Source organism: Delphinus delphis, chromosome 11 (genome assembly GCF_949987515.2).
Source record: "Delphinus delphis chromosome 11, mDelDel1.2, whole genome shotgun sequence".
Taxonomy (NCBI): domain Eukaryota; kingdom Metazoa; phylum Chordata; class Mammalia; order Artiodactyla; family Delphinidae; genus Delphinus; species Delphinus delphis.
The window spans coordinates 86,348,812-86,364,088 of record NC_082693.1 but is presented as its reverse complement, the minus strand read 5'-3'; the positions used below and the strand labels follow the sequence as shown (position 1 = coordinate 86,364,088).

The 15,277-nt window shown below is 45.1% G+C and overlaps 1 protein-coding gene across 2 annotated transcripts in view; it reads right to left on the bottom strand.

The window, feature by feature from the left end:
• Positions 1-13,517, bottom strand: part of TCP11L2 (t-complex 11 like 2) — a 41,709-nt gene extending 28,192 nt beyond the window's left edge. Inside the window, exons 1-3 of one of the 2 annotated variants that reach the window (XM_060025533.1) lie at positions 13,377-13,517; positions 4,787-4,978; positions 1,315-1,450 (exon numbers count right to left, since the gene is read on the bottom strand). In XM_060025533.1, coding sequence (XP_059881516.1) covers positions 1,315-1,450; positions 4,787-4,943 — 293 coding nt within the window. In that variant the 5' untranslated portion in view covers positions 4,944-4,978; positions 13,377-13,517. Of the gene's footprint in view, positions 1-1,314; positions 1,451-4,786; positions 4,979-5,423; positions 5,735-13,376 lie in introns of those variants that run through there. The other variant, XM_060025534.1, reaches the window with a different exon arrangement.
• Positions 13,518-15,277: the final 1,760 nt, after the last annotated feature.

Sequence of the window (15,277 nt, the reverse complement as noted above, 5' to 3'; positions counted from 1 at the left end):
CTGGCCTGGGGGTGTAAGCAGCCCAGCTGATATAAAGGATCATGGTAAAATGCAGTCACCATAGAAAACCAAACAGATAAACCTACTTTGGCCAGTAATCCTAAAAAGTATTAGTGATTATTATAAACAACATCCCCAGGAGGAAGTCTATGATCCATATTTTAAAGAAGGAAAATTATTGTGTTTACTAATTTCCTGCTTTAAAACAAAAAAAGTTCTGAATGGAATCAAATATTATATGTTGTCTTAATTGACAGAGAGAATGCCTCCCAATTTATGAATGGCACTGTGAGTTTTAAGATTCAGTGCCGTTATCCATGAGCCTTTTTTTTTTTTTTTTTTTTTTTTTTTGCGGTACACGGGCCTCTGACTGCTGTGGCCTCTCCCGTTGCGGAGCACAGGCTCCGGACGCGCAGGCTCAGCGCGGCCATGGCTCACGGGCCCAGCCGCTCCGCGGCACATGGGATCCTCCTGGACCGGGGCACGAATCTGCGTCCCCCGCATCGGCAGGCGGACTCTCAACCACTGCGCCACCAGGGAAGCCCCCATGAGCCAATTTTCCCTCTAAAGACTATTTACCTGCAGTAATGGCTACAAGACTTTTCTCCTTTTTGTGCCAGGGGACCTGTGAGCCACTAAAACCAGAAAGACTGAGGTAGGATATAAGGGCATGGCTCTAACTAGAGACCCCTTGGGCATGAGGTTAACCAGGGGTGCCTATGCAGCTGTGATTCCTCCCTCCAGAGGCTTCTGGATCACCTCTTACCACTTTGGCAGCTCAGCTGCACTTACTTATCTTTCACAACCTGAATATTAGTTTTTAATAAGTCAGGCTGCAAATATTTCTTGAGCAGGTACTATATGTCAGGCACTCTGCTAGGCAATAAGGACAGAGCAAACAACATAGACATAGTTTCTCCGTTAATGGGGCTTTTGGTCAAGTGGGAAAGACAGACTTTGAACCTAAAATTATAAAACATCTTAACAAGAGGGAGGTAGAGGGGGCTATAGGAGTCTTTAGAAGGGGATTTAATGTAGTCTAGTGAGCTCAGGAATGTCAGGAAAAGCTTCCTTCAGGAAGAGACATATAAGCTGAATTCTAAAGATTATGAGTAACATATACCCTAGAGGAGTGGTTTTAAAAACAACTATAAGACCTTGTTAGAGAACTAAAATAAATACTGTTAACTCCCAGTGGATATTATATGAGACTGTCCAGGAATCAGTGTGAAAATCTGTGTTTGCAGTACACACACACACACACACACACACATCTGCAGCACAGGTTATGCACAACACATGCCTCCAGGTTACCTGTTCTCAGGGAGGGCATCTTGTTTCAATTGAAAGTTCTCATTTACAGCAATCTCATGAGCAAGAGTCATGTTTGATAAGTTCCTTGCTGCAGCCATCACTTCATCAAATGTTACAACTCTGGGAGGGCTTGTTGCTGAAAGGAAGACAAAAACCAGTTAATGCTCTGGAAGGAGTTGTCATCCAATGAAGCCTCCTGATGCACACAGGGTTTAAGTTACTCCAACATATATTTTCAGTAAGAAGAATATATATCAAAATAGATCGATTCCCCCGCTTAATACTTAAGGCTCCAAAAATTTAAGAACTCCTTTGATAGCTTCAGTTACTGTATTGAAAATAAATTGTTGGTCGCTCTCGCCTTCTGAGATAGCCCACGCTCTGTCTGTGGAGTGTGTTTCTCTCTAAATAAATCCACTTCTTACCTATCACTTTGTCTCTCACTGAATTCTTTCTGCCATGAGACATCAAGAACCTGAGCTTCATTAAATCCTGAAACCAGATACTGAAACCCCCACCAGGTGGGAGAAGTTAACTATATGCTGCCACAACGCTCAGACCCAGGACCAGTTGGAACCAGAAGGTTGAGGCTGCTGACTCCCACGTACCTCACCACCAGCCAATCAGAAGAAAGCCCATGAGCTGATCACGTCCTCCTCTTTGAACCATCACTATAAAACTCCTCACTAACCCCTCCAGGTCAGGACACTCAGTTTTGAGAGCATTAGCCCCCTGTGGCCCCTTTGCTTGGCAAAGCAATAAAACTATTCTTTACAACTTCAAAAAAAAAGAAAGAAAATAAATTGTCAAATGTTTCTGAGAAAATTTTATTAATATAGCCTATTATAAGTTATTTTTAAAAATTAAATCACCTCATTTTTTAGCGAATATTGATATCTGCATTTATTACATGTACTCTACAGGAAATTGATGACTACTTTTTATTCTGTAATTCATAACTCCCATTAATTTAAGCAGACTCAAAATGAACTGATTTTTTAAAACTATAATTTTGAAAAGTATATGCCGTATAGCACAATTCTAAGTTTTGCTAATTGGTAGTTATCATTTGACTTCGTTGAAGCATAACTTACTACCTCGTAGGACTGTCCTGAGGTGACTAAACAAGATAATTTAAGTAAAGAACATGGTAAGAACTCAATAAATGTAGATAATTAAAATAAAATAAATCTGATAAGCTGATAATCTACTTCTCAGTAGGAAATAGTGGGTAAAGAATTATTTTAGTTATCTGTAAAGATTATTCAAAAAATTAACAAGTCATGTCTTTTTGAAATCGTTGTTGGAACTCTTGGCTTCTGTTAATTAAAAATCATTACCTCAAACAACAATCCTGACTGGCAATACTTTGCTACCTAAAATAATTTATTTTTAAAAAAATTTTTGGCTGCGTCACGCGGCATATAAAATCTTAATTCCCAGACCAGGGATCAAAACTGCACCCCCTGCATTGGAAGCACGGAGCCTTAACCACTGGACTGCCAGGGAAGTCCTTAAAATAATTTTAGAAATAAGAAGAGGAGGAGGTAGTGGAGAAGGTGGAGATGGAAGAGGAAGAAGAGGAGGAGGAAGGAATGCTGATATACAATTAGTAAAACCCTTCTTCAGGACACCTAGGTACCCTGCTGGAGACATCAACTCCATGTATAGTAATAAAGAGTGAGAAAAAGCACTGAAAGCTGGGGGGCTGCTAATAAATTCTTTTGCCAATTCTCTTTCCCATTAAGATTCTCCTTAAAACTGTCTGTATCCTTTGGTCCAGCAATCCAATTATATCCAAAGGAATTCCTAGAAAGGCTTTATGCACCACGATGTTCATAAAGCACTATTTGTAACAGCAAAAAAAAAAAAAAAAAAAAGGAAATGAACTAAATGCCCAATGATAAATCAGAGGTTAAATAAATTGATGGTATTTTCACTTGGTAAAGTAGTAAGCAGTCATAAAAACGTTTTAAAAAAAACATTATCATGAGTAAATATTTTAGTTATAATAATAAGTGAAAAAAGTCCACATACATATACAAATGTATATCTATCTGCAGTATGAAGATATGACAAAGCACTATCACCTGTCATCTTTGGGTGACATTATAGGCGATAATTTCTTTTCTTTCTACTTATCTACCTTTCCATTTTTTTAAATGAGAATGTACTAATTTAGAATAAATACACGACAGATGAATGGATAAAGAAGATATGGCACATATATGCAATGGAATATTACTCAGCCATAAAAAGAAACAAAATTGAGTTATTTGTAGTGAGGTGGATGGACCTATATATAGTCTGTCATACAGCGTGAAGTAAGTCAGAAAGAGAAAAACAAAGACCGTATGCTAACACATATATATGGAATCTAAAAAAAAAAAAAAAGGTCATGAGGAACCTAGGGGCAAGACAGGAATAAAGATGCAGACCTACTAGAGAACAGACTTGAGGACACTGGGAGGGGAAAGGGTAAGCTGGGACAAAGTGAGAGAGTGGCATGGACATATATACACTATCAAATGTAAAACAGATAGCTAGTGGGAAGCAGCTGCATGGCACAGGGAAATCAGCTCCGTGCTTTGTGACCGCCTGGAGGGGTGGGATAGGGAAGGTGGGAGGGAGGGAGATGCAAGAGGGAAGAGATATGGGAATATATGTATATGTATAACTGATTCACTTTGTTATAAAGCAGAAACTAACACACCATTGTAATGCAATTATACTCCAATAAAGATGTTAAAATAAATAAATACAAATGAACAAACTTTTTCTGAAGTGGGCATTTGATCATATTAAATGCTAGTTGCTTCTCTCTGCATTTGCTTGGGCAGCTTAAGGAGTTATATTTCCCATACAAAATGTCAATTAAAAAGCTAAAAAAAAAATGACAAACACACGTCTTCACACATTTCTAGCTATCACACACAAAAAAGGAAAAAGACATCTCCCTTCACCATGGCACTCCTTTCATTCCTTCTCGTACTCCTGGTGCAGTAATTCTCCTCGTGGGCACTTTTCTGGGGTGATTTGCACAACAGTTTTTGAAATCAGTAGGAAACCCTTTAGATTATTTCATTTCCTGCCTGACCCTTGAGTTGGGGCAAGTTTCGTTCCATGTAAGCAAGAAAGGACCGATTTGAATTTACCCTTGAATGTGGCTCAAAAAATGATCTCAAGAAGGAGTAGCTTTCTGCTAATCTAGAGAGAAGACAGGTGGGGTTGGGAGACCTGATTTATAGCCAAACCAAAGCAGATCAGAGACAATGATGAAAATAAAAATGGGCAGATTGTAAACATCAGTGGCAATTTATTGCTGAGAGCATGTACAAGACAGCTGCAGGGCCCTGGCAGTGCCATTCCAGTACATCTAGAAGGGAAAAGTCAGTACTTTGCTCTCATTCATTTCCGAGTTTTAAAATCCAACATGTGTGTCTAGAACCACCTCCACTCCCCATTGGCTTACAAGCAGGAGAGCTGGATTTGCTAGAAGAGTCACTTGTAAAGCTCTGCCTGGAGCACTCATAGTCACTGAGCGAAGCCATGCTTTCGGAAAACCGGGAAGAGTCTGAATCACTTGGCTGGTCCTCGCCCACACACTGCTTCTCACCATTGAAGGGCATTTTGTGTCACTGGAGTGTGGGTAAAGAGACAGCACCTGCACAAACAAACAGACCCTGTGTCAACGTTCTGCGGTACTCCCTCCAGTGGTGCTGGTGCTTCGTTCAATGTAGAAAGCCGTGTCGCATGTGTCACAGCACTGGAAAGGCCCCCAGAAGATGACCTCCTTCCTCTCATGGCACCCGGGCCAGGCTATCACTAGGCCTGCAAGACTGCCTTCCAGAAAGGGATTCCACAGCCAAGGTGTGAGCTCACACAGGACATACTTGGTGTGAACGTGGAGCAGCCCCCAGCAGTAAAGCATCCTCAAACAACAACGCGCAGAGCACACACTCTCTCCTCCTGAGGGTGCTAAAGCGTGGGAGGGTAAGAGTGAGAGTGGGGGGCTCTGGGTTTGAAGCTTGTTCTGTCTTTTGACATGTGACCTTGGAGAAGTCACTTAACTCCCTACCTCATGAGTCAAGCTGGGCTGAAAGACTAACCTCATAGGGTTGCTTGAAGATGAAACAGGATTAATCTTATTAAAGTGCTTAGCACAGCATTCAAATGTTTGCTATTATTATTGTTCCTCTGTCTTTGTTTTAAATAAAATATTTTTGAAATCAGCCTTTTTAGTTGTCTGTGAGCCTCCTAGGGGAAGAGGAAGACTAATTAAAATTTCTGGCCAGCAAGTATATAGGTTTTTCTCCTCCATTTTCCCATGAACTGTCACGCTATGAAGAGTAAGGCCTGGTATTTCGTTTGTGCTTTAGACAGTACCTACCGCCATCCAATGAACAAACAGGCACAAAAGATCCTGATTCACAGGTTGGGGGGAGAACAGACACCAGGAGACATATTGTGCCATAAAACCAGTCCCTGGACTCTATATCCACGGCTGTTTCTGGGACATCAGATTGCTTCCCAGGGAAGGGCAGGGCAGTTGGGCCCAGTCAGCCACTGGAAAGGAGATCCTGGGTACCCAGGACGCTCAGGCCTGATCCCAGGATCCTCAGCCAGGCCTGGGAGGAAGCTGGCCCTGATATGAGTGTGGTGATAGCTGACACTGAGGGGAAACCTGGGCCCGAGGAGAAAGGCACCTCAAATCCTGAACAGATGGTAATGATAGTAAGGGTTCACTGAATCTCTTTAAACCTGAGCCAGCAATGAGATACTCAGAGCTTTTAAAGCTATCAGAACGGGAAACCACAACTACCCATGGAATGCCTGGAAATGCCTGCAGTTTCTTCAATGATTCCTTTGATGTGTATTAAGTGCCTACTATGCACCAGGCACTGGGAAAAGTAACAGTGAACAAAATACACAGGGCCATCCTCTCATGGCTCTCAAGTCCAGTTACCTAAAATTGCGTGTGCCAGATGCTAGAGGACAAGGAACGGGAAACCAAGGCATTGCTGAGGAAGCACGCGAAAGGAGAGGCAGGGTTGGGACCAAGGTAGGGGGATCGAGCCTCTGCTGAGAGAAACAGTGCTATTCTTTATCCTTTGGGTGATGACAGAGAAATGGATGGGCCTGAGAAGGACCTACTAAAGGTCAAAAGCCAAGGGCACTTGCCCCTGGTCTCACCTAAACAACCTCTCCAGTCCTGCCACTTGTAGAAATGCAACCGTGCTCAGCCCACCACTTTCGCAAACAGAAAACCACCAACTTGGAGGCTGCCTCTGCAAACCGAAGGGCAGGGAGTGGGGACGAGCTGCCAGGAAGCTCCCCGGTAGATACACTCGCCTTCTCCTAAAGCCCAGAAGCCAACCATCTCGGACACAGACTGAGGGCCGACCCCTGACATCCTCGGCAGTGAACTCACCTCCTTTACCACAGGCAAACTAGATTCTCCTTGAGCGTTAACTCCCATCTGCTGGAAGGGGGACAGGTGCGGGTGAGGATAGAGGACAGAAGAAAAGGGTCTGCTCCAACCCTTTCAATTCCACCGAACCCCAGATCCCAACTGGTGCGCTTACCCTTCCCTCTAGGCTTCTCTCTTCGCCAACATTTTACTTCTCACTGATGGCATTTCTCGAAAATGCTAGCTTCTCCAGGAAGCCTTCCCTCTACGCCGTGGCCAGAGCTAAGGGCACTCTTCTTTGTACACCTGCAGCACATTTCTTGTATCTGCACAATAGCACTTAGACCCTTGTAGCTATTTTCCTCCTGTGGCTACTTCCGACTCTCCTTAATAGGCAGGAACTGTGTCTCGTCCCACCATCATCAGTGTCAAGTATGTGACAAATATTCATTTGGTGTTAGCTGAATGGGAATCACTGAATCCCATCTGGTACAGCTGCAGCCAGAACATTTGCAAACTGATTATCACTTCACATTTACAGCCCTGCTGCTGTCAAAGTTCAAGGCCTGGAGCAGAGTACCTACCACCTCAACCTGCTTTATTAGGCTTAAGACTCAATATTCCCTGGTCCTGTCACACTCTTACTAGAATATCTTAAACTCTGTTTCCATTTTATTATTTCATTCATTCAACTGTAACAACTGTGCTGTGATGCTCTGCCCTCAATTTCTCTTCACTTTGGCTATTTTTCCAAGTAAGAGTGAATAAGAGCTTCCATCCATTGGAATTTATGAACTGGGTTAATAGCTATAACTCTCCATTTCACTTTTCTACTCCAGCTGAACAGCACACTTCATAGGTTTCTTAACTGTGTCTAACAAGGCAGCTAAGTACAAAGATTAAAAAAAATAAAAAGCTCTAGGTTAGGAGGTAGAAGTCCTGGGTGTAAGGCCTGGGTCTGTTGTTGATGTGCTGCATGACTTTATCCACATCGAGTCTGCTCTCTTCACCTCATTTTTCTGAGGGGGCTGGGCCAGCTACCAGGTGCCTTTTAGTGAGGAATTGCTAACATGCTATAAACCCAGAGTTCCATGAGGCATCACTAGAAGCTCTGAGAAATTAAATGCGCTCATGGCAGACATACTTAATAACATGCAACTACGCTTTCTTCCAACAATTCACTGGAGGTAGAGCTTCTGGCATAGGGGATGTAACAGAAAATGTAAAAGCATCAAAATGTTTAGAAACTCTTGTTTAGTTAAGCCTCCACATTACATCTGGGTTTTAGTGGATCCAAGCAGAAACTTTTCTTTGAAGCCAAAATGCACACTATTACTCTATCAAGAAATCGCCTGCGTCCTCATATTAATAATACCTAACTCACAGGGTTGGTGTGAGATTTCATTCAGTCAATCTATGTAGAGTGCTTGGAACAGTGTCTGACACAGAGTAAACAGGATACAGATGTTTGCTATTGTTAGTATTATTTGCTTTAGTAGTTGTTATTATCATTTCAGTCATTAAAAACTCTAGAGGGAAGAACAGCTCTATTCCATGATGATAAAAGCATGTTACCCTACAGATAACAAAGACCGGTATTTAACCTAGGACAGAATTCCTGCATTTGTTTGAAATACAAAAATCAAAAGCAAATGGCCCATCACGGTGTAAACAGTTTTCTGTAAGTTCCTTCACACTTGCTCTTACCTTTCTTGGTCTCTGGTTTCCATACAGGTCATCTGGGGACAAAGCTACTTGACTCAAAGACACTGACGGTAATTAGACTGTTTTTAAAGCTATTTTGGATTCTCTCTTAGAATAGTGATAACGAAAACAGGTTGTTTCTTTAAGAAAGGTAATGTTTCTCATACTGACAAACCCAGATTTACTTAACCTTCACCATTGCGACTCACAAACCAACCAACCAACTTTCCAGGAACACCACTTCTCATCCTACCTGGGAGGATTTACTCACTGGCCAAATGTAAAGTCAATGTGAAGAGAGAAGATAACGCCAAAACAAAGCCTCCAACACTCCAGTGAGTCACTATTCAAAGAGAATCATCACATTTTTCATTGTACCGTTCCACATTTTATAATAATAAAGGCAGTATTATGTCATTCTTTCCAAGGTCAATGACTGGGAGGCAGCAGGCACTTGAATACTTATTGTTGAATGAATGGCAGTATGACCACTGACATTTTAGGGAGGAGGGAACAGGTACAGAGACCTGAAGGGGCTAGTCCTGTGTTCCAGCACATATGGAGCAGAGATCAGTTTTTAATTTGCCAGTGATCCTCAGGCTGCATCCAGATTACCGACTTTACTTCCTATTTCCTTTCTGCAGCAAACTCTATCTGCAAATGATCCTGTGCTGGTTCAGGACTGCAAAGATCCACCAGTGACAATGCACATGTCACCGAAGCAGTTAGAACACCGGCTCTGGAGCCAGATGGACTGGTTCCTTGATCTCGACTCGAGATATTTACTGACTGGAGACAGGGAACTTACCATTTATGAATTGGGGACAATACTATTATCTACCTTGTAGAATTGTTGTGAAGATTAATTGAAATAGTCTATGTCAAGTACTTAAACACCTACTAAGTGCTCGACAGATACCAATTATTATTTTATTCTTATTAGAGGAAGTCATGAATTAAAAAAATATATCAATGTCATAAAAAACAAAGAAAGGTTGAGGATATGTTCCAGATGAAAGAGGACTTGACAACCGCCTGCAATAGATGATCCTAGATTGCATCCTGTACCAAAGAAAAAAATGCTACAAAGAACATTATTAGGGCTTCCCTGGTGGTGCAGTGGTTGAGAGTCTGCCTGCTGATGCAGGGGACACGGGTTCGTGCCCTGGTCCGAGAAGATCCCACATGCCGGCGGAGCGGCTGGGCCCGTGAGCCATGGCTGCTGAGCCTGCGCGTCCAGAGCCTGTGCTCTGCAATGGGAGAGGCCACAGCAGTGAGAAGCCCGCGTACGTACCGCAAAAAAAAAAAAAAAAAAAAAAAAGAACATCATTACATCAATTGACAACATGGTTACAATACTTGAATCTACTGTCTGTATTACAATGTTAAATTTACTGAAGTTGATAAATGTGCTGTGATTGTGCATTTAGGAAAAAAGGCCAGCGATACATGCAACTTTCTCTCCAACGAGAGAGAAAAAGACAAAACAATAAAGCCTATGGAGCAAAAGGTTAATAGGTGAATATGAGTAAAAGGTAGACAACAGGGAGTTCTTTGTACTGTTCTTGCAACTTTTTCTGTAAATTTGAAATTATTTCCAAGCAAAAGGTTAAAAGAGAAGAAGTACTGAACCAAAAGTTCAAGTCTACTTCAGAACAGCCCAGTCTCCTGTAGTTTTCAGATCTTGATTGTTCCCACCATTACAATAGCTTAGATCCACTCTATTACAGAAACTCTTCTAGACAGTTAAACCCATCCCAATGTCCTTCTTGAACAGTGCCTAGTGAATAAAACAGGAAATCGTCCAGAGTCCTTCTGAAAAGGCAAAAGAAATCATCCTTTTTAAGAGTTCTTCTCCAGGTGGGTTTCCTTTTCTTAAGAAGTCTCCTGGCAGTGGTTTATAACCCCTCTGTGATCTGGCCTCTGCCCACTTCATTCTGTTACCACTCTCCCCCTAATCCTTCATGCTCTGGACACAATGGCCTTCTTTGGGCTCCTCAGACATGCCAAACTTCCTCCTTTGGAGCACTTGCACCTGCTTTTCTCTTCCAATGGGATGTTCTTCTCCCTGATCTCTGTGTGGTTGGAGCCTTGTTGTCATTCAGATTTGAAAGCAAATGTTACAACTTCAAAGTGACCTTCCTTAATATCTCCACTAATTCCATTTAAATTTGTCATCTTAGAGCTTAGAACACCGCATGGGATAGAGAAGGAGCTCAGTGAGCATCACTGATGAACAAATTAAGCCACGTTCTATTCAAAAGACAACTTGGGCCGCCCTTCTCTGCCTCACTCACACTGCTCATATTCCCATTATGCAGTCATTTAAAGTACGATAGTTGTTTTCTGCAAATCTGCCTCGCCACTAAATTTTAAGCTCCTTGTGGGAAGAAGCTACATCTCCCTTCTCCAATTCCCAGTGCAAATTAGCAAAGACTCACAGTCCCAGAGCTTAGAGAAACTTTTACATTGTGCCTTTCCAACCTCCTGATGCTAACTGATAGCAAATAATAACAATTGGAGTTAACAGTTATTGAATACTTACCATGGCTCGGCCCCCATGATAAGTGCTTAAAATGTTTTATCTTCTTGAATCTTCATCATAACCTTGTTAGCTAAGGTATCATCATTATCCCTGTTTTATAGATAAGAACCTGAGGCTCACAGAGGTTAAGTTATTTGCTCGAGGGTTCATAGCAGCGGCAGAGGCACAACTCTAATCCAGGCAGTGGATCCTTAAAGCCTGTGCTCTTTACCACTCTAGGATGGCTGCAGAAAATTTGGTGTACTGCTCGTTCTTTCCTCTCCCACTCTGCCATCGATCCACGCACTACCATGTGGACACTTGCACATGTGGTAACAAGCTGACCTTACCCCCAGGGTGTCTGCTTAAGTGCTATACCGTGAAGGGCATCACTGAAAGAGTCCATTGACCAAACTTATTCTCAACCACCCCACTAGATTGACTGAAAATCCTCTATCAGGGAGCCATTCTTTATGCACTGCAAAATCCCTCCTTAAAACCCAAATATTATCAAAAGGGTTAATTGCTTATAGTTAGCATGAGTCAAAAGCATTTTGAAGTGAATTATTCAGATTATCCAGCAGGGGCCTGAGGAATGGAACCCATTCAATTAAGGTTAAGTCATGAAAAGAGAATATTTCAAGAAATATCTAGCGGGTATCATTCTTCAAGACCAGATCAAGGTCAGCTGCAAAGACAAGCATTCATATATTTGTAGTAAAGGGCAGGGAGTCAGAGGAGTAGGACTGGGCTCTGAAGAAAACACTGCAGATGATAAGGAAAAATCTTCATCTTCTGCAAAGTGCTGCTTTAGAACCAGTCCTAAACAGCAGCAGCGCTTAAAAAGTTATTCACACGCAGCAAAGCAAAAACCACAGGGCAGAGAGGTAGGTGCCTGCTCCATTCAGCTAGAGAATACTGGTCTTCATCAAATTAGAGCCAACAAAGAGCTAGATAAAAGCCAACAAAGCCAGTCATTGTCTAAAAAAGCAGATGTTCACGCCACACATAACATTACAACGTCAGGGAGAAGGATTTCTAGGCACTTTTCACACTTGAAAACACTTCTTCTCCCACCCCTGGTTGGCCTGTTTTAGTACCTGTTTCCCCCTCTGGGCCCTCAACCCTCCACAAAATGGCATTGAAGCTGCTTCCACACACGACTGGGTATCTTCAGCTCTGGGCCACTTCAAGTCAGGCAAACTCCACGGGCTGCCAGGGTGATAGATGAAATCCCTGGAGGCAAGAGGAAAAGGCAGGCCGAGCGCCTCCTGCAGTGGGAACCACTGTCATAACCTCATTAAGTTTGCAGGTGGGACAGAGCAAGGTCTCTGACTGGGCTGGAGACCCACGGGACCAAGAGGATCTTGGGGGCCGAGGGGCCGACCGGGGACAAGGACAGCTTGTCTAGTTTCTTCAAGGTGAAAGTAACTGGATAACCATCGAAGACAGCATAAACTTTAGTCACTTGAGGGCCACTCTTCACGCCTGTTTCCACATTTCCATCCTCACCTGTGCTCTATCAAACACTTCTCTTTATCTGAACTAGATTTTTGCATTTAGATACACTTAGTTTGAAAGGAAACTTTATATCATTGTGAAGTCGCTCGGCTTAAGGGAACAGTGTTTCTTAATACTAACGAAAACACTTAACCACGTTCGTCCACGTGCCACCTCAAATCATCGCTGTGACCCGAAGTGGCGCCACACAGAGTAGCAGCCTTGGGAAGCACAAGGCAACCCTGACCGCCCCAGGGGTTCGAGCCCGGGCCTGGTGGGCATGTCCCGCCTCTTCCCCGCAACTGAGGGTACAGTCGTGGGGACGCATCAGCACACCCCTCGCCCACGTCCTCTGGGCGCCCCTCCCCTCCAGCAGCACGTTTCCTGTCAAAACAAACTCTTGGGGGAGGGGACGGCGTAGGCCGAGCCGAGCACCGAGGAAACCCGGGCAACAACCCCCAAACACACAGGTGGGGCCCCTCCCGGCCCCGACAGCGACTCAGTTCGCCCACCCGGGCCAGGGGTTGCAGGCGACAGGATGCCCGCTCCCGGGGCCCCGATGGTGGGAAGCCGCTCGCGGCGCGGTCGCTGGCACGGACCCAGGGGGATGTAAGCAGAGGCCAAGCGGCCCCGACCCTGGCGCCTCCAGGGCCCAAAGCCCACGGCAGCTCCAACACCCACCGTGGCAACTCGGCGCCCGCGTCCCGCTCCCACGCGGGACAGCGGTTCGAGGTCAAACAAGGTGATGTGGCGGGTTGGGGGAGCAAGGAGCGGGCCTTTACCGCCCCTGCCCCCGGGTCCCAGGACGGCGCTCCAAGGTGGGGTGGGGGAGACCCTCAGGCTGCCCGGGGGCGACGTGTCCCTCCGCCGACCCGGGCCCATCGCCTCAGAGCCCGCGACCCCCTTCCCCGGGATGGTACGCACCGGCTCCGACGCGGCGACAGGCGGAGGAGAAAGGCGACTGAGTGAGCCCGGTTCGGGCGTCTCTGCGTGTTCCCTCGCCCAGCACGGCATAAACACCTCAGAAGCCCACGAGTCCAGCAACCCTCAACCTCCCCGGCCCCCTCCCACCCCCACGCGGCATTTAAAGGGCCGGGAGGGACTCTAGAGAGGCAGCCACGGCGTGGCCATCACGTAACCGGAGAGAGGGGGGAAGACGGCATCGGGGAGAAGGGGAAATCTAGGGCACTTCAGCTTCCATGTCCGAGCTCTGACAGATCTGACCTAATACAGGACATTTCCCTCAGCTTCGGATGAAAGAGCCCAAGGAGAGCTCGGATTGGGTGTGTTCTGGGTGCGAGAGGGAACGGTTTCCCCCCCGTGGTCTGAGAGTGGTGCGGTCCGGGGACTGCTAGGGGCGGGGAGAGAAATGTTTACGGAACTGGGGCAGCGGTGCCATCCCCAGCTCTCCGTGTTGGAGGCGGGGCCTGTCGGGACGCTGGGGACGGGGCGGAGCGGGGATTCTTGGGGCGGAGCGGGGATTCTGGGGACAGGGCGGAGCCACCGGCGGAGGTGCTTGTGGAGCGCTGGATTGACCCCCCCCGACCCCGGGCTCCCGGGGCGCACCACCGTAAGCAATGCTGCTAGGTCCCCGGCCGCGCGTGGAACTTTTACAGCCCGAACACCCCTCATCTAGACCGGGCGATCCAAGTTAAGTGCTCACTATCACACGGTCTAAACTGAGACAACCCAACCCACAAACGGGCAAGTGCATTCCCACTCACGTCAGCAGCCAACTTGTCACCTATGTTTGTGTCTGCACCTCCACAGAAGCAGGAGTCCAGATTTGCATATGGCTGGACAGAACGATTAGCTCCTGGAAGTCACACCCACCCAGGCTCTCTGAAGACGTAAACTTCGTGTGGACGCAAAAGATAAAGCATCTTACTTCCCCTAGGGTTCTTGGGCATCTATCTCCCGGAGAAGTTTCGACAGCGGTTAATGTAAATAAGCAGTCCCAGGGAGCTCGGTGCGGTCAGGCCTACTGTTCGGCTTTGCTGTGGGTGTGCTTCAGAGTGTACAGAAACACCCTTCCCCCAACCGCACACACGAAAGCCACTGTATCTTCTGTCAGGTGTACATTGGTGTTATTTGAGAGACAGTTTCATGCAAGAATGTAAGTGACTTTTGTATAGGCTCAAGTACTTCCATTTAGTGCTGAAATCATGTCTGGATTGTGAAAGCAAAATTGGTTCTAGAAAAAGAACCAGACAAGCAACATTTTAAAGGAGGGCAGAAAGCCAGTTAACCTAGATGGAATCATTCAGTGTCACAACATGGGCTCATACTGCTATGAGATCTTGGTCAATGGGGAAACATGATAACTGTCTCATTGGGTTTTTGTGAGGATGAAATGAGATAAAGCAGTGCTTAGAGCTGTACACAGTAAGCACTCAATCAGTGTTGTTGAAACTATTTGGCAAACCACTCTGAACAACCTTAGCTGGTGATCTGTATAAATTTGTAGTACTTGTGTCTCCTTATGCCACTCTCTCCTCCCTTCTCCTAAAATACACAACTTGTTACAAATCAAGAGATTAAAGAGAAAATGCTATTGCCACCCAGGTTCTTTCCTATGAACCTTGTTTATACCGTTTGTTGGAATCAGAAGTCAGGTTGACAGAAGCCTCTAATTTCAATTCTTGCCAAATAACAACCACCACACAACTGCCATCACCACCCTAAAGATTCCACAATAGAAAGATTAACTAAAAATATCCCCCAGACTTCTGGACACTGTGACAATGACACATTGCAGCTTTGCTTCCTTTGTTAGCTTTGCAGGAGCTTAAGTATTGTTTTGCCGTATTACATAACGTGAAGCA